General features: G+C 44.6%; 1 protein-coding gene across 4 annotated transcripts in view; it reads left to right on the top strand.

Moving 5' to 3' along the window:
* The first annotated feature begins 1,631 nt into the window (after nucleotides 1-1,631).
* pgs1 (phosphatidylglycerophosphate synthase 1) overlaps nucleotides 1,632-24,370 on the top strand; it is a 48,843-nt gene continuing 26,104 nt past the window's right edge. Inside the window, exons 1-7 of one of the 4 annotated variants that reach the window (XR_015073147.1) lie at nucleotides 1,632-1,779; nucleotides 5,779-5,974; nucleotides 8,690-8,767; nucleotides 10,252-10,354; nucleotides 11,243-11,432; nucleotides 14,302-14,480; nucleotides 22,468-22,995. Coding sequence is in view for 2 of the 4 variants with exons in the window: in XM_085963762.1 (XP_085819888.1) it covers nucleotides 1,655-1,779; nucleotides 5,779-5,974; nucleotides 8,690-8,767; nucleotides 10,252-10,354; nucleotides 11,243-11,432; nucleotides 14,302-14,480; nucleotides 22,468-22,995 (1,399 nt within the window). In the remaining 2 variants the exon portion in view is untranslated. The remainder of the gene's footprint in view (nucleotides 1,780-5,778; nucleotides 5,975-8,689; nucleotides 8,768-10,251; nucleotides 10,355-11,242; nucleotides 11,433-14,301; nucleotides 14,481-22,467; nucleotides 22,996-24,370) is intronic. The other 3 variants (XR_015073148.1, XM_085963762.1, XM_085963763.1) reach the window with 3 other exon arrangements.

Raw genomic sequence — 24,370 nt, 5'->3', positions numbered from 1 at the left:
TGGCATCTACCCAGCAATGTGGAAAATTGCCCAAGTATGTCCTGTCTACAAAAAGCAGGACAAATCCGACCCGGCCAATTACCGTCCCATCAGTCTACTCTCAATCATCAGCAAAGTGATGGAAGGTGTCGTCGACAGTGCTATCAAGCGGCACTTACTCAGCAATAACCTGTTAACTGACGCCCAGTTTGGGTTCCGCCAGGGCCACTCAGCTCCTGACCTCATTACAGCCTTGGTCCAAACATGGACAAAAGAGCTGAACTCAAGAGGTGAGGTGAGAGTGACTGCCCTTGACATCAAGGCAGCATTTGATCGAGTGTGGCATCAAGGAGCCCTAGCAAAACTGAAGTCAATGGGAATCAAGGGGAAAACTCTCCATTGGTTGGAATCATACCTAACACAAAGGAAGTTGGCTGTGGTTGTTAGAGGTCATTCATCTCAATCACATGACATCACTGCAGGAGTTCCTCAGGGCAGTGTCCTAGGCCCAACCATCTTCAGCTGTTTCATCAATGACCTTCCCTCCATCATAAGGTCAGAAGTGGGGATGTTCGCTGATGATTGCACACTGTTCAGCACCACTCGAGACTCGTCAGATACTGACGCAGTCCGTGTTCATATGCAGCAAGACCTGGACAACATTCAGACTTGGGCTGACAAGTGGCAAGTAACGTTCGCACCACACAAGTGCCAGGCAATGACCATCTCCAACAAGCGAGACTCTAACCATCTCCCCTTGACATTCAATGGCATTACCATCGCTGAATCCCCCACTATCAACATCCTGGGGGTTACCATTGATCAGAAACTGAACTGAACCAGCCATATAAATACTGTGGCTACAAGAGCAGGCCAGAGGCTGGGAATTCTGCGGCGAGTGTCTCACCTCCTGACTCCCCAAAGCCTTTCCACCATCTACAAGGCACAAGTCAGGAGTGTGATGGAATACTCTCCACTTGCCTGGATGAGTGCAGCTCCAAAAACACTCAAGAAGCTCGACACCATTCAGGATAAAGCAGCCCGCTTGATTGGCACTCCATCCACCACCTTTAACATTCACTCCCTCCACCACCGGCGCACTGTGGCTGCAGTGTGTACCATCTACAAGATGCACTGCAGCAACTCGCCAAAGCTCCTTCAACAGCACCTTCCAAACCCGCGACCTCTACCACTTAGAAGGACAAGGGCAGCAGACGCAGGGGAACATCACCACCTACAAGTTCCCCTCCAAGCCACACACCATCCTGACTTGGACCTGTATCGCCGTTCCTTCACTGTCGCTGGGCCAAAATCCTGGAACTCCCTTCCTAACAGCATTGTGGGTGTACCTACACCATATGGACTGTAGCGGTTCAAGAAGGCGGCTCACCACCATCTTCTCAAGGGCAATTAGGGATGGGCACTAAATGCAGGTCTAGCCAGCGATGCCCACATCCCATCAATGAATTAAAAAATGTGCCAGCTATAAACTCCAATGTGCAGTGTGTAATCTGCAATGTGCAGTGTGTAATCTGCAATGTGCAGGCTGTAACCTCCAGTGTGCAGTGTGTAATCTGCAATGTGCAGGCTGTAACCTCCAATGTGCAGTGTGCAATCTGCAGGCTGTAACCTCCAGTTTGCGATCTGCAGGCTGACCCTGCTGCCCTCTCCCAGGATGCTTCACTCCGCTGTCATGGCGGCTCCCATGGCGGTGCATAGGTTGTTTGCTTCGGTGTTCAAGCCTTTCGCCGCCGGTTTGACGAGGCTTAAAGTGGGGCTGAGGAGGAGGAGGGAGCGGAGGTGAGTTCCCCCGGCCGGGCGGGTGGCGGCCTTTTCCCGGCCGGGTTGTTGCGGTGTGAGGGGCGGAGTCAGGCCCTGACCCTGAGGCCGAGGCTTTTCCTCTCACTCGGGGACTAACACGAAACCATCATTGGTGGCAGTTCCTGGAAACCCGGCGGAACAGCTTCCCGGCCGGGGGTGTCTCCAGTGACTGTGGGGCTGAGCAGCCTTCAGCCCGAGAGCAGAGGCTCTTCCTCTCCCGCAGAAAAAACTTCATCAACAATAATAAAAATCACTTGCAGGAAATTCCACCCGTGCGTTTTTGCACAACTCCGCACGAACGTTTTTAGAAACACTTGACAAAATTTAGGAATCGGGCTTCTGGAAATTGTTTTGGGAATTAAGAAGCTTCGAATTCACCCACTTTGGCCACAATGTTAGAATTATTTAAATTTTTAAAGAAAATTCACCATAACATTAAAGCAAGTGATTCAGAATTGTTTTTGACTGCTGTATTTTGGACAATTTAGCTGAATATACCTATGGGGAATTATTTAAACGATTTTAAACTGTTTTGAAGAAATGGAGGTTAGCCTGATCTTTCTCAGTCTGTAAAATGTCTTTATATTTTCATGGACCTCTTCGAATCACATAGAATGTACAGCACAGAAACCGGTCATTTGAACCAATTGGTCCATGTTTATGCTCCACACTGGCCTCCTCTCGCCATACTTCAGCATCTGCGTGGAGCCTTTCCTGCGCCTCTTGCAGAAGAGGTTGACGGGACTGGCTCTGCAAGGGCCGGGCGTGGCAGTCGCCCTCTCGGCTTACGCCGATGACGTGCTCCTCGTGGTTACGGATCCCATCGACTTGCAGAGGATGCGAGAATGCCAGCAGATTTACTCGGACGCATCCTCCGCCAAGATCAGATGGGAGAAATGTTCTGGACTCCTGGTGGGTCAGTGGCAGGTGGACTCCCTGCCGGAGGAGCTCAGGCCTTTCGCCTGGAGCACCACGCACCTCCTCTACTTGGGAGTCTACCTTAGCCCTGCCGAGGACGCCTGGCCGGCAAACTGGCAAGAGCTGGAGGCCAAAGTCACCGCTTGCCTAGGGCGCTGGACAGGACTGCTCCGAGTGTTGTCCTACAGGGGTCGAGCGCTGGTCATAAATCAGCTGGTGGCTGCCATGTTGTGGTACCAGTTGGTCACTTTGAACCGAACCCCCCCCCCGCGTTTGTCGCCAAGATGCAGAAGAAGCTCACCATACTTCATCTCACCCTACCAACATCTCCTTCTGTTCCTTTCTCCCTCATGTGTTTATTTAGTTTCCCTTTAAATGCATTTTTGCTATTCACCTCAACTGCTTCATGTGGTAGCGAGTTCCATATTCTTACCACTCTCTGGGTAAAGAAGTTTTCCTGAATTCCCCATTGGGATTTATTAGTGACTATCTTACATTTACATTTATGTTGCAATGAGAACTGTAAGGAACAAGTTTAACAGTGAGATCAGTACAATCACGCCACTATCTTGAGTGTTGACATCCTTTGTATTTACAATTAATGCCCATTTCTAACTTTTATAATTCCCATTTTATTACTATTGTATGACATAACAGTAAATGGTGTAGAGTTACATTGTATGATCTATAAACCACTTGTGGTGCTGACTTGATAACTGACAATGAGTTATGCTCATCAGATCTGCCCACTTGTTAGATATAAATTGTATTCTGCTTGTATTCAGTCTTGAAAGCTCCAATTGTCTCGGGCTGTAGATGTTGGGACAGTTGGAGATTTCAAGACAGAGCGATAAGATTTTTACAATAGCAAAATACTGCGGATGCTGGAAATCTGAAATAACAACAGAAAGTGCTGGAAACACTCAGCAGGTCAGGCAGTATCGAGGAGAGAGAAACAGAGTCAATGTTTTGGGTCGAACACTTCGTCAGAACTGGAAAAGGTTAGGGAGGAGAGATTTTTAAGCGGGGGCAGGGAGGAGGGGAGGAAAGAAGAAAGGGAAGGTCTGTGATGGGATGGAAGGCAGGAGAGATTGACTGGCAAAAGGGATGATGGTGCGAGGCAAAAGGAGAGGTAATGGGACAAGTGAAGAAACAAAAGATGGCTCTAGATATGTGAATGATGATGGCAGCAACATTAACAGCTACCATGTGAGGAAGCAAGGGAGAAAAAAAAACTAACGGGCCAATTTATAGTCTGAAATTGTTGAACTCGATGTTCAGTCCAGAAGGCTGTAAAGTGCCTAATAGAGGTGCTGTTCCTCGAGCTTACGTTGAGCTTCATTGGAACAGTGTAAGAGGCCGAGGATGGAGAGATCACAGTGGGAGTGGAGCGGAGAATTAAAGTGACAGGCGACCGGAAGCTCGGGATCACCCTTACAGACTGAATGGAGGTGTTCCGCAAAGTGGTCACCCAATCTGCGTGTGGTCTCCCCAATGTAGAGAGACCGCATCGTGAGTAGCGAATACAGTATACTAAATGTTAGTTCCCCTGTTCTTTTGTTTCCTCACATGGTAACTGTTAATGTTGCTGCCATCATCACCCACACATCGTCTAGAGCCATCTTTTGTTTCTTCACTTGTCCCATTACCTTTTGCCTTGCACCATCATCCCTTTTGCCAGTCAATCCCTCCTGCCTTCCATCCCATCACAGACCTTCCCTTTCTTCTTTCCTCCCCTCCTCCCTGCCCCTGCTTAAAAATCTCTCCTCCCGAACCTTTTCCAGTTCTGACGAAGGGTTTGATCCGAAACGTTGACTCTGTTTCTCTCTCCTCGATGCTGCCTGACCCGCTGAGTGTTTCCAGCACTTTCTGTTGTTACTTCGATAAGATTTTTGTTAGGTAAGGGTATCAAGGGATATGGAGCTAAGGTGGGTAAATGAAGTTGAGGTTCAGATCAGCCATGATTTAATTGAATGGAGCATGTTCGAGGGACAAAATGGCCTACTCTTGTTCCTATGATGTGTTTTATGTATCCTTAATCTATTCAAACATGATCAAATATTAATGTTACACAGATGTCCTGACTGATTTTAAAATTAGTAAGATGTTTTCATTTCTACACAGTAATAGTTTTATTGATCTTTAGAAAATAGTTAGAAAAGTTGTATGTGTTTTGAGTTATTGTTTTGTTCACAATAGCAGTTTTGCAAAGGCATTACTCACGTGAATTAGATGCACTGTTTTATAATGACAGGTGTATTACACCATGTAATGCACAATATTATTCTACTGCTAAAGTGGAGCTGTATCCCTTTAAGGGCACAGGGTCTGATTGATATAAATAGGTACATCCTGAGCCCATTTAGAGAATACATTTTTCTCTGTAGATTGGCAACTGATTGTAAATTCCTGGCTACCCAGGATAAAACCGCAACGCCCGACCTCTCATTTCAAGTTTGTTGTGCATATCTAACAAAGACTGAAGTGGGACGCACTCAAAAGTTTTCTCTCTGTCTATCTCGAGTGGGCGGGAGAATCTCCCATGGAAATTGTTAACAGCCTATCCAGCTTTCCTGCTGGAATCTGTAATGTCGCACTGTTATAAATCATCACAAGACTTAAGCGGGCTGAAATGCGGAAATCTTACTAGTCTTATTTTTGATTTTCCAAGATGTTTGCGGTAAATTAAGTGAATGGATGAATAAACAGTGAGATGTGAGATTGCTATATACCCCATATCTGCTATCTGTCCCATATTCCAAACAGAATGAACCCTCTGGTGGGGTGGACCACCGTGCTCTTAAAAAAAACAAACATATATCTTGTATTGAGAGAAGCTTACATTTGAACAACACTGAACTTTAAAAACTGAAACTGTTAATTATTAGTATGTTCTGATATATGTAAATAGAGCTAATTGAATAACTTTTTGACATGTCATGTGATATCTACATAAGGTGAACGTGATCAACACGTAATGACTGCCCTCCATGAAAATACTGGTGTACACTCACAGCTATCCTTTTGCTTTTCTTTAACGAGTAACTTTTTTGTGCCTAGGTCATCATATCTACTGTTGGCCCCATTGCTGGGTCAAACCAAACCACGGACTGAACTGCCCCCTCCTCCTTGCTGTGTTTCTGCATACAATATTCAGAGATTCCAGTGGATTGGGGAGCTTGTTCCAGCTTTTGGAATTTCAGGCAATCAGGTGAAAATCCTAAATTCCCCCTCGGAATTTTATGGTACAATGAAGGTGAGTTAATTTAGACGAGCAAAGCGGATTATAGTCCGAGCAGGTGGCAGTATCTTCTTGTGCATAGGGTGCCTCCTAGAGGCTAGGACATTCCGTTGTTCAATACTGGAATTGTCTTTTGTATATGCCCTTCCACAAACCCATCTTTATCCTCTCAAATAGCATGGGAGAATGTCTAATGTTTCTATATATACACCACCGTTTCACATGCACATGTGTCCTGGGCTCCTGCTTTGTATATCAGAATATGATGACTTTCAATAGAGTGTTAATGATGGTTGAGATTTTGAACTGCTATTGTACTTGTACCTTTTGTTCATCAGAGTATACAACTACATCTAGTTTCTTTCTGTCTGTAAGTTTGATAAACCGTTTCCTGTGATGCGTGACAGTAAAGTTGCAGAGGTGTTTTTTTTAAAGCTGTATATGCCAATGTTTAAAGAATTGAGTCTTCAGTGCAGTCGTGTAGTGGTTCTGTAATCCAGAGGCCTGGACTGATGATCCAGAGAGTTCGAATCTCACCATGGCCGTTTGAAAATTTGAATTAAGACCATGAAACTGTCGGATTGTCATAACAACCCACCTGGTTCACTCACACTATTTAGAGAAGGATACCTGCCATCCTTACCCGATCTGGCTTATATGTGACTCCAGTCCCACACCAACATGGTCGACTCTTAACTTCCTCTGAAGTGGCAGTTGTATCAACACTGCAGCAGTTCAAGAAAAAGGCCCACCACCATCTTCTCAGGGCAAGTATGGCGGGGTCTTTCCAGTAATGCCCACATCCCGAGAATGAATTAAAAAAAAAAAAAAAAAAGTAATTTGGACTAAAAATGGAAGACAAGAGCCATAAGGCTCTGTTTGTGTTTTGGGCATGTCATGAAAATGTGCGCTTCTGTTTTACTGCAACAATCAAACTGTGAGTGGGACACAATGGGGGTGATTTTGCCAATGGGGGCGCGTTGGAGGCGGGATTGCGGCTTGTCGGGTTTTAGTCCCGCCCCCAACGACCTTTGGCCAACCCATGCTATTTTCCCTTGATTGACCTTGTTAAGTCTGCCCAGTGGGCTTAGCAGACCAATTAAAGGAAAGCCGGTGACAGAGAACGTCAGCGTATGACGTTTCATTTGTCAAAATTTTTTGACAGATGAATTGTCATTGTTTGACAGCTTTGAGAAGCTGTCAAACACTGACATTCTCTGTTGTTTGGTGAGTTCTTGTACTCAAGGCTCACCAAACCTATTTCCAGAGCAGAAATCAGATGGCTGTTGCATTGGAGAATGCCGTTGCCATTCTGTCATCTCTGCCGTGGAGATGAGGAGCCTCCACATCCCCAACGATTGAAGCCTGTAGGAAGAAACAAAGGTAAGGAAACTTTTTCTAAGACTTTTCACTCACCTCACATACTTACCTCTCCACACTTGCACCCATCACTTACCTCCACAGCGCACTTTTGGACCCCTCCGACCCCCGAAGAACCACTGCTCGCCTCGCTGACCCAGGCAGGGTTTCCCGACGTCAGGAAGCCCGCACCGCTGCTGGAAAAATGGGAATAATCCTCTTAACTGCCTGTTAACTACCTGTTAACAGGCAGTTAAGTGGCTGTAATCCCCTTCCCACCTCCAGGAGACGGGACCCGACGCGGGTCGGCTACCCACCTCCTGGGAAGATGGCAGGGAGGCGGATTGGGGGCAGGATGGGTACCCGCCCCCAGATTCTGCCATTTTCCCGGCAAAATTCCCCCCATGAGTTCCTTCAACTCTGGGAGCTGAGTTTCATTCGTTCAACTCTGACTAAGGGGTTAAGAGTCTCCCCCTTCAATAGCAGTAAGTTCTTCAACTGAAATGGAATTGGGCACTCTTGGCCAATTTGGTGCTGAGTGTATGCCCAGTCTCAATTTCAATACTAACTGCAAACTCACTCAGGGGAGGAAGGGTGGCTGGTGTGTGTAATGCAAATGTCGTGCCAGAAATGTGTTTTCCTGAGGCTAGACTTGAGGTGTGGAGCAATAGGAGCTTTACGCTGTGTCCAGCCCACCCTGTATCTAACATTAGGTGACTAGGTGGGAAATTTTCATTTGTTCGTACTTGCATCCCTCATACTGATGAGCACAACATTGACACAATACCAGAAGAAAAGTGTAGCTTCATTATCTTTTAATTTGTGGAGAAACTGGTTCAAAGCTTAAAAAAAAACTCCTTCAACTCTTGGCTGTATTAACTCTATGAAACGAAATACAGAGAAGGAAATTTCATTCAAAATTGTACTAGTATAAACAAAATCCTAATTAAAAATCGTCATGGGATAAAGGTTACCACAATAAAACAATAATAGATAAAATATTGTTGCTTGCACAGCTGTGCATATTATTATAAAATATAATAATAGTTCCCGTTTTCTTCAAATGCAACATAATTAAATAACAATGATATATAATCAAAACAAGGATTATAATAAGAAGTTGCCAATTCTGACTTCCCCACCATGTATATGAGCAGGCAGTTTGGTCACATACAAGATCAAACTATGTGGGCATCGTTTCCGGTGGGAACAGAGTTATACTGTAGTCTGAACTAATAATGGGTTGAGGCTTTCAATATCTACTGCATTCCTTTTGCCTCAGATTTATGCTGAATAGTGGTATAGCACTTATAAATTTACTTAATAGTTAACTGAATTGAAATAATGCTCTGTTTTGATTTGTATAAATAGGAACACATCAGAATGGCTAAGAAGAGAATAGTTATGGCTTCTTTGTACCTCGGAACAGGACCTTTGGAGCAGGAGCTGGTGGGTAACATACTGGAGGACCACAGAAGTTAATTATTGAATGGTATTTTATTTTGTGTGTTTTTATGAGAATTAAGGAATAATATGGTAATTAAAACACACAGAAAAGTGTAGCCGTGTAACAATTAGAGCCTGCAAATGATTGAGAATTGGGCAATGTAGCATGTTGTAGCTTCAGGTGCACGGTAACGGCATTGCTTTGTGGCTAAAATGTTCCCGCACAGGGAGTTCCTGATCTCAGTAGTGCCACTGGAACTACAAGTGGAGGCAGGATGGTTCCCCACAGTGTGGGGTCATTATTTGGTGAGTCACTTCTTACTGCTGTCATATATCTCTGGCTGGGACAAGAGGAGCCTCTGCAGCGGCCTGTGAGTAGCTTATCCTGTCACCTTTTGCTTCTGGGAGTAATGTCTGCAGGATGTGGGGGAAGGGAGGGGAAATAAAAGACTGCTTTTAAGCCCTGACCTTTGCTGAACTATGCGTCTAGTTTGGGGAAGCTTTGGACACAGAGTACATGCAGGACACCTAGGGAAGGAAATCTATCACCGTTACAAAATACGATCTCCTGAACAGGATAGTTAAACCTTTTACAGTCTGCAGAATAAGATCATCGAGATTTTTGGCAGTTGGCTAGTTTGGTCCCCAACTCTTTGATTGCGTTGGCTTCTGTAACAGAGGGATAGCTGAAGCAATGTTTGTGCTTACTTGACAAATTGGGGCAACATTTCTATGAATGCAGTGGTCGAATTAAAAAAAAGTTTCATTAGCCACTTTTGGACTTCTGCTAAATTGGCCTGTCCCTTTAAGGCTATGGGAATACAGGTAATTGTAGCTATTTGTAAATTGCTGAGCTCAATTAGAGGTCACTAATTTGTTTATACATTTTAGGCTTCAGGTTAGAAGAACCCAGGATGAAATATCTGGATTTTAAACATGTTTTTACATCTGTAACAGTGCGTGATGGATGTGCAGTGGATGTATTTTATATCCAGATGTAATTGTGTATATTTAACTCCAGTGGGAATAAATTGTACAAACGCATTATATTGATGTAGTGATTTTGTACCTCACCTGTATAATTGACATAGATGGCATTTGATTTATAATGAAAGGCATAGGTAATCTAGTCAAAGCGTCCCTAATATTGTAAGAAAGGCCACTGTCCAGACTTGGTAAAGTTGGTCCAATGTTTGAATGATTAATGAAAATATGCAAATCTTGTACTGATGATGTCACTTCCGACTGTTCTACTTTGCCAAGTTACATTGATAAAGCAACACGAGAAAATGGAAATTTAAGCCAGTTTAATGCCTGAAATCAAGAAAACCCCCTTGTTTGATTGGAGGGGAGAGGGAGTTATTAACTTATTTGGTTTTCTGGAACTGAAAATTAAAATGAAAACTTGAAGTTTTATCAGTGCTAATGGAATTGATATTTCAGTTTCAACTAACAAAGTATCTGGTTTGTCTCCTTGATTTTATCAGGTAGATTGCATCGAGGAAACACTGCTGCAAAGATCACAGGAGGAGACTACGATATGTGACCTCAGAGTTTCTGTTCTGCTAGATTGCACAAGAGGTTCTAGAGGTGTGTTACCATATAAACTTTACATATTCTGCAAATGTAAGGTACGATTACATTGAGAGATTGTAGCAGTAGGTTTATTAATGAAATTATAATGAATAATATTACTGTACATTGTATTGGCGTTTAATGAAGTCCAGTTGTATATTGTACTATATGTATTATCCTTGCTTTCTCTCATTAATTTACATAGCTCTGTAATAAATAAAGCTCCAGTTTACCACCTCTTGTGCATTGGATATTTCAAATTGTAATTTGGAGAGACAGTGAAAGGTTTCACCAGTGGTGTGTCTGTTGGAGTCAACGTTCGTATAGCACACTTGTATTGATGTAGACTAGGATGTACTCTAACTGTAAGTTGCTAAAAGTTGGTATTACTAAAATCATTACAAATTTCTTCAAGATGCTTCCTGTTATGGTCCATTTTTAATTTGGTAACTGCTGATCCAGGTTCCTTTATCATGTAAAGAATATGCGAATAAGACTGGGAAACAGAATTCAGGCCTTTCCGCACAAAGCGACAAGAAAAATTGCTAATTGCTTCCTTTTTCCCTCTCCTCCCTGGCTATGCTCGGGTCTGAACACAGACGGTATAAGTAGAGGCCTGGGAGAATGCTGTGCCCATATTTTCAGTTGTCAAGAGTGTGTAGTATGGGGAGATGAACAACGGAGAATATAAAGACCAGCCGCTAGTTTCAGATCTACAAAGCATGCTCCGAAGTGGAAGATATTTTTTTTTAAGTTGGTAGTTTTTTGTCCCATTCGGAGTTTTGTGTGCATTTGTTCAGTTTGCAATTTATAAAATCCTCCCATTAGTCATTATGGCTAGGATTTTTTAACCGAGTGGTGCTCGTCCTTCTAGTTGTAATTGTATTGTGGGTACTCCTCTAGGCAAGAAGAACTCTCGGACTATGCTGATTCCACTGCTAAAGAAGTTTCCAAATCAAGTGCACGTTTCTTTGTATCACACCCCAGATCTCCGGGGTATTCTTAAACTCCTTATTCCAGAGCGGTTCAATGAGACAATTGGGCTGCAACACATCAAAGTCTACCTCTTCGATAACAGTGTCATTATTAGTGGGTGAGTATGAAAAAAGTTGAATTAAAATAAAACACTGACCCCGATACGTGTGGTTGGGGGGAATGGGAACACGGTAGTGGGGAGGGGTACCCTGGAAATCCCGGGGACGTGGGGGTTCTGCTGAATTTAATGGCAGGATCTCATTACCATTCTTTTATTCCGTTTCCCGCCCGGTAGCTGCCCAGATTGAGAGGCTGCTGGGTGGGAAAGCCAGCAGCAGAAGGCCACATGGGTCGGGCAGGGGTTTCAGACCAGGGGGGAGGGGGGCGTTGACAGATCGGGGGCCTGGAGGCTGGGATCGTGGTTGAGGCAGGGTGGGGGTTTTCGGCCAATCGCAGCAACGCGGAGAGGCTGCGATTGGCTGAAGGTTTGTTTGAGTGTCTGGGGGGAACAAATCCTGCTCCACTTGACTCATAAGCAGTGCTCTAAAAAGCACTTACCATCTACACCTGGCTCCTCCCGTTTAGCTGCCGGGTTTCCCGAGTCTTGGGAAATCCGTTCTGCAACTGCACTGGGAGCCTGATTTAAATATAATGAAGTGTCCCGTCTCTCCACGACTCGACACGGGCACGCCACGCAACCCCACGGTAAAAATGGCAGCAGGCGCGTACACGGTGGATTGGGTTTGCGTTTCGTGATTTAAACATTTTTTAAACCCTCCCCCCCCCCCCCCCCCGCCCCCTCCTGCCTGTTGTGTGGGGTAAATATCGACCTCGTTAATCACTTCAATTTCATTTATGATACTGACTATAACTCATTCCTTACTGGTTTTGTGATTTAGTCGGCTGACTCATTTGAGGGCTGAAGAAACAAATACATTGTATGTTCTCCCTCTTTTCCTCCACCTTCTTGGGAAAATACAACAACTTGCATTTATATAGCACCTTTAACATAGTAAAACATCCCAAGGAAATTCACAGGTGCGTAGTAGTAGCTGTAGCTACTATGACCGGAAAGCCCTGCAGCGGGTAGTCAAAACTGCCCAATGCATTACCGGCACCCGGCTACCGACCATAGAGCACATATACCAGAAACGCTGTTTACGGAGGTCACGGACCATCATCAAAGACCCTACCCACCCCAGCCACAGTCTGTTCACCCCTCTGCCATCTGGGAGACGCTACAGATGCATTCGCACCCGAACGACCAGATTTAGGAACAGCTTCTTTCCCAGGGCTGTCATCCTACTGAACTCCACAAATAAACTCTAAAGCCTGCACATCTGCCAATGCACTTTATTATGGTTATGTTTATGTTAATGTATTACAAGCCAAATGAATGTTGAATGTTTAAATGTCTTAATCTAAATGTACACTCTCGGGAGCCGCAAGCCTACATTTCGTTGTACTGCCTTGTGCACTAACAATGACAATAAAGTTGATTATGATTATGATTAACACCAAGCCAAAGAAGGAGACATTAGGAGGGGTGACTAAAAGCTTGGTCAAAAAAGTAGGTTTTAAGAAGGGTCTTAAAGGAGGAGAGAGGTGGAAAGGCAGAGAAGTTTCGAGAGAGAATACCAGAGCTTGGGGCCTAGCTGTCTGAAGGCACGGCCGCTAATGGTGGGGCGAAGGGAATGGGCACAGTTGGAGAAATGCAGAGTTCACAGAGGGTTGTAGGGCTGGAGGAGGTTAAAGAGATCGGGAGGGCCGAGGTCATGAAAGGATTTAAACATAAGGATGAGAATTAAAAATCCGAAGCATTGGTAGCTCGGGAGCCAATGTAGGGCAGCGAGCACAGGGGTGACGGCTGAGCGGGACTTGGTGCGGGTTAGGATATGAGCCCTTTTTCATTGTTAGCAGTGAGAATTCTGCCAGCCTGCATGCTGCAGATATGTGGAGACATTCTTTACTTCCAGGGATGGGCCAAGCTGGCAGTGTTGGATCTAGTGTAATTGTGAGGCCACTCATTGGCCTGGATTTTGTGGTCAGCAGCGAACAAACAGCGCTAGCCATTCATTACACTTAAGACTTTCTGTGGGCTTTTGCACTGGAACTTGCGGTTAGTAGAAATCAAAAACGGCACGGCGCCCTCTACAGGGGATCTGGGACCTGTGTGAAAAGGGCAAGCAATTGTGTATCTCCTTAACCAATCAGATTGAAGAATTGTTACTGAGGCACGCAGAGTCGAAACCCGGAAGTGAGCGTTAGAATAGTTAATTCAGTGTCAATTCATTTACAGAAAGCAAAATGAAGAGAGGGAAAGATGGGATTCAGAGAGGGCGAGAGAGAGATAAAAGAGACGAAAAGTAAAAAAAAAAAAAAAATTTTAAATCTCCAAGATTAATTAAAATCTGAAGGAATGAGACTCCTCACTTTTAAAAATGAATTTTCAGTGGCTGCGATGTTGTTTGGCAGTAATTAAGACTTATCACGCTGTTAAAATTTCACTTACACTTTGATAGGCAAGCCCTAACTTTTTCTGCCGAGTTTAGTGGGTATCTATCGGGTAAGCACCCAACTTCACACCGTTGCATGTATTTGAATGCTGAATCTTTCGGCGCGATACTGTTATAGTGAAGCTTCTGGAAGAGCAGGGCATCTCGATCAGCAATATCCTGATTTCTGTGTTTAACTGTGTATGTGCAGAAGTTGCTATCCGATTTACACTTTAATAACGGTGAGCGCTGATAGCCTCACCATTATTCCTACCGCACATTCCGGGACAATGATTCATTGGCATCTTGAAACACTGTGAAATGGCAAAAAGATGTGTCGGGAAGAGTGGAGTCTGTATGGTGTGTGGTATGTTCGGTGCAGTGATGCTCGTTACAGTGTACTGAAGATGTTGGAATTTGGGGCGCTGAAATAGCACTGCAGTCTTCAGGCCTTAATTCAAATAATAAAATTGGCTTTTTTAAAATCTCTAGAGCAAATCTGAGTGATTCATACTTTACGAATCGACAGGATCGTTATGTTTTACTCCATGACTGCCAGGAGATAGCAGACTTCTTTGATGAGCTGGTTAATGCAGTCAGCGATGTCTCACTTCAGTTACAGCAGAACGATACAGCTGATGTAAAACCAGGAATGATCCACCCGTTCACAGGTAGGATAAATTCATGGCTTTTTCACAAACAGACTTAATCTGTCTTGGAGCCTGTACTCTCTGAATTTTTTTGTGTTCACAAAATTAAATGAAGTAGTTACAAATTTAGTCCCCTTATGTTTTTGAAACATACACATGAAGAAGACAATCTGTTTCTGAAGCTGGATGTCACCAAAAGATATCGGAGGGTGTGTGTAAGAAAAGTCTATGTACAGGAAACTTTGTGCTATCCGGCACCCACGGGACCGAGCTGCTGCCGTTGCCTCAAAACCTCCGTACTCTCCAGAGTTAATGTTGAGAGATACGGAGATTCTTATCCGTATTTGACAACAAACACTGTTGCTTAGCAACAGCTTCTAAACACTCGGGTGTGGCCCTAAAGCTCTGTAGCTGAAGCTGTTGCTATAGCTACAGACCTTGCACAGCTTGACTGTTCAAACAAAGCAAAAAAAACAAACAAAAAGAATAAAAAACGGCTGCTGATTTTTGCCGGTGGCTCCAGATTGCCGGATAGCTCACCTCCGGATAGCACAAAGTTTCCTGTACTTCTTTTCACTCTCCACAACACTAAGTGACTCGAAGCAATCCTGCTGTCTGACGTTGCCCCAGATTCCATCCACGGGTTCATAAAATAGCAACGCTAATTTAGTGAAAATATTTTTGTTCATATATAGTACAGGAATCATTTATGTGTGACCAGTCTGACTGACTGTGATGGCTGTCAGGTTTAATTTTTCCGCTGCAGATATTTTACGACAGTTGAATCTCATCCACCCAAAGTTTTGATTGTTTTCAACATCTTGCCTTGATGTTGGTATAAAATGGGCAAACCTATTTAGTATGAGATGCGATTCTGCCATCTTCTTAAAAAAGTTTAAAATTTTCTATTTCGCCTTCACCCGTTGTCTAATCCTATCCACTCTCTTGCTGATGATTCCACTCTACTTCCATCAAATTTCTTCAGATCAAATTCTCTCAGTGCATAGTCTCCATTCCTCAGTGCAGTGGATGAATCACTGCATCGTCCCTTCCTTGAAGCCCTTTGGGGCATCAAAAAATTAAATTATTTTGATCCCACCAAGTTTCTCTGTGTCCTCCTGTCCATCAGCTACCGCCTCTTGATGGTGCTAACCTTGCTCCTTCTTTATCTATCAACAGTCTTGGCCTCACTATCTGTTCTGAGCTCAGATACAATTTCCACAACTCCAGCAAGCTCTTACCTTTGGTGGCTCCAATTTTTGTTTTCCATCTATTTAAATTCTTAACCTTGCAATCTCCTCATTTTTCAAATGGAATTCCCACATCCCCTGCATTGCAAAAGCTGTTTCCAAGAAGCATAGGCGCTCAGCAGACCCGATTGGCGGCGGGTCAGCTGTGAAATTTAAAATGATTGACAGCGGGTCGGGAACCGGCTGTCCAAACGCGCACACCTGCATTTCCTGATGTTGGGTCTGCTCAACGCTGGCGGACCCGACAGGCAGCGGCGGGGGATGCAATTCAAATCATTAGTGGCTTGTTTACAGCCACTTGACGATGCTTGTTTCCCAGCTTTTCAACTTTCACAAGTCTCCCACGGGTTTCCCGCTGTGCCTAGACCTCTTCAGTGAAGCTGAGGCGGGAGGTCAGTGGCCATTGAATCAGCTTCAAATGTCACCCCAAAGCTCCCGGCTGATTCAGATATCTTCCCTTAAGCACTAGCATCTCTAAACTGCATTTCCACTACAGATTCAGGATGCTGCAAGTCTTTACACAAATCTCCATGCAGTCTGACCTCATTACCTCTGCCACCGTTGACAGATTGCTTCTGTCATCTCTACTTCACCTGCCATCTATTCCATCAGCATGGGTGCACTTTATACTCTCTCACCTTGATCCTCAGAATCGGACCACGATCAGCCCCAACACCAGCATCACCAGGCACACCAGCAGCACCAACAACACCAACCTTCTCTGCAATCAACTGCACAGGACACAGGGCATCAGCACCTGACCACATTGCTGCCCGGGACACCAGGGATGGCCTCACCATGGCCACATTTACTTCACTTGATGCTGTACACTTTGGCTGCCGCATGATGCACCAGGTCGGCACCACCCCACACCAACAACATAAAGCATCCCTACAATGCCCAAGCCATTCCTTTCATACTCATCAGCATTGCGGGGGGTACTCACTAAGCCACTTCCAAAGGTGCGCACATATCTGTCCAAGAAAGCAAAGTGTTGAAAATAAAGATTTCACTTTTTGACAGCACATTAACAGAAACTTCACATGAACATTAGCTAAAACACACAAGTGCCTACCCTTGTGTGTTGTTAGTTGGTATGATTGGGCTAGAATGAGGGTGAGGATGAGGAAGTGATAATGTAGATAGAGAGGGATGGGTGGAGGTGCAAGGTAAGTTGGTGTGAGTAAGGATGTGCAGGAGTCGGGTAGGGAAGGCAGAGTGATGGGGATGTGATGAGTGGCACAGCAGGATGAGGTTGAGTGTGGCTTTGCAGTAACGTTTCGTGATGTACTGAGATCATTGAAAGGTTTGCGCCACTACAGCCTGGTCATTCTGATGACATCCCTGCTTGTGTCCTCCTGTGCAATGTGCAACCAGGCTGTGTTGGTCTCCTGGGGAGGTCTCTTCCGCCCATTGGAAAGGGCTGCGACTCCCTCCATAAGCATATGGAGGGAGTCATGGGAGAGCCTGGGTGCAGACGTGCACCCCTGTGCAGTGCTTGCAGCACCTCAATGCTGTACAACACTGACAGCACAAATGTCAAAGTAAATTTGCGCATGGTCCCTTTAAGGACGTGTCATCAAATGACATCATCAGATCCACTTCCTTCAATTGGCCGGAAAACTCGCTGGGCGGGCTTAACAAGCCCTCTCTCGGGAAAGTTATATCAGATGCCTTGATGGAGCCAACAGTGGGGTCGAGACCCGACACGGACCCACCGAGGTAGGGAAAATCGCGGCCATAGTGTCCTTACTTATTTTCCCCACAGCGATTTTTTCCCAAAAGTTCAAAGTGATCAAAAGTCTCGAATACTCTGCCCATATCTGGGGTGGCTCCTTTAACACATGTTGGGACAGAACACAAGAAAAATTCCACACCTGATGGATGATCCTTCTCTCACCTCTGACCTCACAACCACTTGTCAACATGACCTTTAATCAACTTTGGAAGTGCCTTTCACTATGGCTCTTAGGTTCCTCAATAAAAAAAATTAGATTTCTCACCTGGTTTTCTCAATTAAAAAACCTCCCGTGGCATAGCAGGGTTAGAGGACGGTGGCATAATAATTGGACCGAGGAGGAGTGGGTGATAAAGGGGTAAAAGCGTGGGGGAGGGAGGGAGGAAAGAAGGAGGGGAGTTGGTGGAGAGAAGGAAGGGCGATGGAGGAGGAGACGTCCCCTTTAGCCCCTCTCCATTATCACAGCATAAAAATGAAAAGCCCTCTGCTCTGGGCGCAGGCTCCCCATATACCACAGCTGTCAGCACACTGGGGTCGATGGGTGTCGGCTGGTCACTCAGGAGCTCGATGCCAGAGCAGGAGCAGGTAGTTGAGAAGGAGGAGAAGCATGAGAACATGGTAAATGGAATACAATGTGAGGAAGTGTGAAGTTATCCACTTTGGTAGGAAAAACAAAAAAGCAGAATATTTTTTGAATGGTGAGAGACCGGGAAATGTTTGCACTCAGAGGGACCTGGGTGTCCTTGTACATGAATCACAGAAAGTTAACATGCAGGTACAGCAAGCAATTAGGAAAGCAAATGGTATGTTAGCTTTTGTTACAAAGGGATTCGAGCATAAGAGTAAAGAAGTCTTACTACAATTATGCAGGGCACTGGTGAGGCCACACCTGGAGTACTGTGCACAGTTCTGGTCTCCTTACCTAAGGAAAGACATACTTGCCTTAGAGGGAGTGCAGCGAAGGTTCACTAGACTGGTTCCTGGGATGAGGGGATTGCCTTATGAGGAGAGATTGAGTAGACTAGGCCTATATTTCCTAGAGTTTAGAAGAATGAGAGGTGATCTCATTGAAACATAAAAAATTCTTAAGGGGCTTGACAGGATTAATGCTGGAAAAATGTTTCCCCTGGCCGGGGAATCTAGAACACGCGGCCACAGTCTCAGAATAAGGGGTCGGCCATTTAGGACTGAGATGAGGAGAAATTTCTTCACTCAGAGGGTGGTGAATCTTTGGAATTCTCTACCCCAGAGTCCAAATAGATTTAAAATGAAATATACAACACCCTCTTGATCTTTTTCACTTCCCTGTACTTGTGCTAACCGCCAGGGCTGAAGCCACTTGAGACGCAGAACCTTGGGCTGCTCCACAGCGACACCCGGTGGCAATGACATGTAGGCTGACAGCAGCTTTTCTTAATCCTGTCTTCATCCTGATTTAGTGTACGGTTTAACACTGAAAACCTATTATCATAGTTGCACCTATAGGTTAACCCTAACCTATTGGTGTAACATCTTGCAGGGACCATAATGGAAAACTGACAAATACGGTTGACATTGGGGTTTTCAATGCATTTTTGAAATTAAATGTGACCCACCTACCATTTTTAGTATATAGCAAATGTTTGTGAAAAATCTTGTGGTGCGTTTGAGTGTTGCACTGCAGTTATTTTATTGTGGAAATCTTTGAAGGAACGCTGCCAGGTTGGTTATATAACTTGCGATAAATGATTAGTCTTTTTATACATTTCAAGTTTCTTAATATTTCAAAGTGGGCTTGGTTTTGAAAATGTATTGGTGTGCGGCAGCAGATCAAGCTGTTGCTAATGTGATTTTCTAACTGGTCGTGGGACACAAACTGGCTGAATCGTGATGTGTAAATAATTTGTTTGAAGAATAGTTTTTTGGCAATTGTGTTTCTAAAGATGCTTCCACTGAAGCAAAACTGCCTAGTAAATTAAACTGTCGCATCAAATACAGGAAAGTGGATTTTCCACAGTATTGATTTGTGAATAATCATAATGTCTTACTCATAGGGCTATTGCCAGAACGTTTAAGAACTGTTCATTGCAGTCCATTGACTACTAGATGAACACATTATGCTTACTAATGTCGACTGTAGGGACTTCTTTGGAATTGAGAACTGCACGTGAGTGGTGAGAAAATGTCAACCCTGAGACATTCAGTTCTTGCAATTTATGTTCCAGAAACCTGTGTTAACAGAAGCTGCACGCTCCCTACATGTAAATGAGCACTAATGGTGCAGCTGTGAGCCTAGACTGGGTTATGAATGTGATTTCCTGCACTTGGTTCATGTGATCTGTATTTTTATTAAATTACTGTAAATGAAAATCACGAGTTACCTCATGCATAAAACTGGGCATGTGATGCTGGAAGGACATGGTTCCATAAGTTAGGATTTTAACTTTAGTCAAAGAAAAGCACAGGTCTCTCTCCATTTAAACCTAGATACTTACGGTAAAATTGTTTTAATAATTCAGTAACTGCAGTGGTACTAATATATTTTTGAGTGTAAAGCACCAAGGAAATTGATGGTACCAACATTTCTTCCGTCAATGACTGTTTCTCATTTGCTCTGTATCTTTACTGACCTGGAGTACTCTGTGCAGTTTTGGTCTCTTTACCTAAGAAAGGATATACTTGCCATAGAGGGAGTGCAGCGAAGGTTCACCAGACTGATTCCTGGGATGGCAGGACTGTCGTATGAGGAGAGATTGGGTCGACTAGGCCTGTATTCACTAGAGTTTAGAAGAATGAGAGGGGATCTCATTGAAACGTATAAAATTCTGACAGGGCTAGACAGAGTGGATGCAGGGAGGATGTTTCCCCTGGCTGGGGGGGGGGGTCTACAATGAGGGGTCACAGTCTCAGGATATGGGGTAGGACATTTAGGACTAAGATGAGGAGAAATTTCTTCACTCAGAGGGTGGTGAACCTGTGGAATTCTCTACCACAGAAGGCTGTGGAGGCCAAGTCACTGAATATATTTAAGAAGGAGCTAGATAGATTTCTAGACACAAAAGGAATCAAGGGGTATGTGAAGAGAACGGGAATATGGTATTGAGATAGAGGATCAGCCATGGTCATATTGAATGGCGGAGCAGGCTCGAAGGGCCGAATGGCCTACTCCTGCTCCTATTTTTCTATGTTTCTATTATAAAGAATTTGACAGAGACTAGTTTAGACTTGTTAGAGAGAAACTAGTTCCTCTGCTTGGGAGAGTCCAGAACAAGGGAGTGTAACCTTAAATTAGAGCTCGGCTGTTCAGGGGTGATGTCAGAAAGCACTTTTTCACACAAGGGGGAGTGGAAATCTGGAACTCTCCCCCCCCAAAAAGCTGTTGAGGCTGGGGCAATTGAAAATGTTTTATGTTCTATGTTTCTATCTCCTTGCTGACCACCTGACTCCACCTTAAATGTATCATATCCTGCCTCTCTGCAGTCAGTCATCCAGGTGTTTATATAAAATAAACCTTTTCACTATTTAGTGACTGAGGTACATGTGGTGCATCATCATGACCATATAATGGCACAGTACAAATTGTGGGCCTGTTTGAGATATAATCTTGGGTTCAGTAATGCTGCTCATTCCCATAAGTGTTCCCCACTTCTCATTCATTCAGTAGTTCACTTGTACTGTCCAATATCTAGTTATTTGATAGTGTAACCTGATCGGGGATAACTATGGGACTCCTTGTTACATGACTTGAATACCGTGATCTTTGCGCATGTCCTCAAGTAAACTTTAACGATCTTTTGGAAGGCGTACTACCGCATACTTTAATGAGACGAAGCTGGATGTTATTTACAATTGTTAACTGAACAAATAGATAAACATTTGAAGTAACTTCCATCTAAATATGCATTGGTCTTCTCGTGACAAATAGTAAATTGGACTGTATTCATCCTTTTAGCAGGCTAAAAAACATTCACTTTGTCTTTTTCTCTGGAATCTGACCAGTTATCTAAGCTTTCTTCTTAAAGGAGACTCCTGCCTGCTTCACTCGGCAGTCTTTGTTGGAAAGGATCTTGAATGTGTTTTGTTCTTCTGCTTCTAAGAACAGGAATTTGGGGGCTAATCCTCTCAACTCTTCCCTGTCCGGGGGTTGGCCAGTAGGCCTTTTAATTAAATGGGCTCCCGCCTGACTGGGTGGAGGCCCAATTAGACCAGCTCATCTTGTGTACGCATAAATGCAATTCCTCCCAACACACTTGAATGCGTCTGAAACCAGATAATGTCGCCCTGTTGTCTCAGATATGGTTCAGGATAACATTTACAATAGTTGGCTGATCTGGCTTGACTGCATCCCTCCCTTCGCACCCACAGGTGAAAGCTGGATATTAACTCTTTGTGAACTCACTAAATTATTTAAGTAGCATTTCAATATGAATTGCACTTAAATCCTTCCAATGGTCGAAAAGGCACCAAGACACAATCATAATATTCTGTACTGAGTTGTCTGAGTCTATTCTAGAATGCTACTCACCAGTTGTTGCACACTGTTTTTCACTCTGAAGTCTGGTCACTTTTTAAAAATTTGTTCCTGGGATGTGGGCGTCGCTGACGAGGCCGACATTCATTGCCCATCCCTAGTTGCCCTTGAGAAGGTGGTGGTGAGCCATCTCCTTGAACCGCTTCAGTCCGTGTGGTGAAGGTACTCCCACAGTGCTGTTCGTTGGGGAGTTCAAAGATTTTGGCCTAACGACGATGAAGGAACGGCGATATATGGTATATTTATTTGCCAGGCCTCTTGTGAAATTAACTTTTTTAGTGCTGAAAAAATCCAAATGCATTCTATGATTATTCTATCCGTGAAAATAATTTTAGCTTATGGTTTACACCCTACTTTTATACAGAACTTGTTATTTTTAATGAACATCCACACATTTGTAGTATAATCTTTAATTTTACATCATTCAAATGTCTGTTTTTGTTAAACTGAAATCTGCCCTGACCACGGAAAGCAGCTGTACTTAAGCGCACTGTTGAAATTATTTTTCAGGTAGTCGAGCAGATTTCTGTGCGGCAGCAAATAAGAGGATCATGGCCGTGGTGAATGAAGCAAGAATCCAACAGCAGTACAGAAACGATATAATGGGCTTGGCTGAGAGTAGTTCTGAAGAAGAGTTGGCACTGCCCAGTGACGTTGGTAGAGCTCCGAGACGCACGGACACTTGGATTTATCCCATAATACAAATGAGGCCGTTTGAAATTAGAATAGACGAGCAAGTGACTGAAGCTTTAATGACTGAAGCTGAGGCAGATTCCAAGATGTACTTGACTTCAGGGTATTTCAACCTCACTCAAGCCTATATGAATCTTATTTTGGGTACCAGTGCAGATTACCAGATACTGCTAGCCTCACCAGAGGTGAATGGTTTCTTTGGTGCTAAGGGTATAGCAGGAGCCATTCCTTCTGCTTATGTTTACATTGCCAGACAGTTTTACAGCAGAGTGTGCCAGAGTGGACTGCAAGATAGAATAAGACTACACGAATACTTCAGGAAAGGCTGGACTTTCCATGCGAAAGGTGGGTGGTAGTTTTTTAAACAATGGTAATACACTTTAAAAGCCGTATTTTAAAAAAAATGAATGTTTTAAAAAAAAAAAAAAAACAACTTTTGCTCGGTTGTGTTGGTTTGGTTTGTCTGTCCTTTGTATTTGCAGTGAAGGCATCCTAGATTTTTCAGGTAGGTGAAGTGCTTGTCATTTTTACAATGTTTACTAAAGGGGTGAACTGAGGCAATGGGAGATTGGAAGAGGAGAATTATGCCTGTGATCCAGTTGAGTAGTTGCATTACTTCATGGCTTTTGCTGTACTTTTTTGTTGTTGAACATTTGTACTACTAGCTCGACTTAGTTGGAAGTAGCACATTCTTGTCTATGTCAGTAGATGTGTGCTCAAGCTCCACTCCAGGACTTGAGCATCTATCTATATATATATAAAAATAAAGCAGTATGTCTGTCTGTCCGCTATACACTCAAAAGTTATAGAGCGTACCTACACATATGTTATATCAAAAGAAAGCTGATGATCAGGGGAGTGTCATAGGCGTATTTACTTTTTGGTCAGACAAAAATTGTTCCGACAGTATACAAAAAACGTTCAAAAATCCGCTCATTAGCGGTTGACCAATCCTACCGCTCATTAGAGTTGAGTGACGTGATGGTTGACCAATCGTACAGGGGATAGCGTTGACTGATGTGATTGTTCACCAATCCTACAGTTCAGTGACCTGATGGTTGACCAATTGATGCGTCACGGGGGGGGGGCATTTCATTCTGTGTGTGGGCGGGCCTAATCCTGCAGCCTCCCAAAACTTCACCGCCATTTTAAAAATCCTGACAGCACCAGCACAACATACCCCCACATTGCGGCTCCGGCACAGTATCCCGCTCCCGGCCCGCCGGAGCGGCAGGTGAGTTGGGGTCACTCGGGCCGGGCCTGACAACCGTTCGGCCCGAGACACAGAGCGGGCGGGGGAGCGGCAGCGGCCGGCTGTTAACTGCGCGGCCCGCGGCTGGCCGCACCGGGAGCTCAGCTGGGGTCAAGTCTTGGCTCGAGAGCCTGGCCGGGCATGAAGCGCTAGGCCGCGCATGGCCACCGCGGCCGGGCTCCATTTTCAAAGCCCTTCCCCGGGTGCCAAAAGAGGGGGAGGGAGGGAGAGGAGAGGGGGAGAGGGAGAGCGAGGGAGGGAGAGAGAGGGGACAGACAGGGGCCGGGAGAGAGACGGGCGGGAGAGAGAGAGGGGACACAGAGAGGGGCAGGGAGAAAGAGGGGCAGGGAGAGAGAGGGTCAGGGAGGGAAAGAGTGACACAGAGCGGGGGAGCGGCAGCGCCCGGCCGTAAACTGCGCGGCCCAAAAAAGCCCTGGCCACGCCGGGCCCTCCCAGCTAGTATAATAT

This window comes from Somniosus microcephalus, chromosome 21 (genome assembly GCF_052327205.1).
Source record: "Somniosus microcephalus isolate GS21.2 chromosome 21, FLI_Smic_1.0, whole genome shotgun sequence".
Classification (NCBI taxonomy): domain Eukaryota; kingdom Metazoa; phylum Chordata; class Chondrichthyes; order Squaliformes; family Somniosidae; genus Somniosus; species Somniosus microcephalus.
The sequence above is the reverse complement of the archived record's forward strand: the minus strand, read 5'-3'. Positions and strand labels throughout refer to the sequence as shown.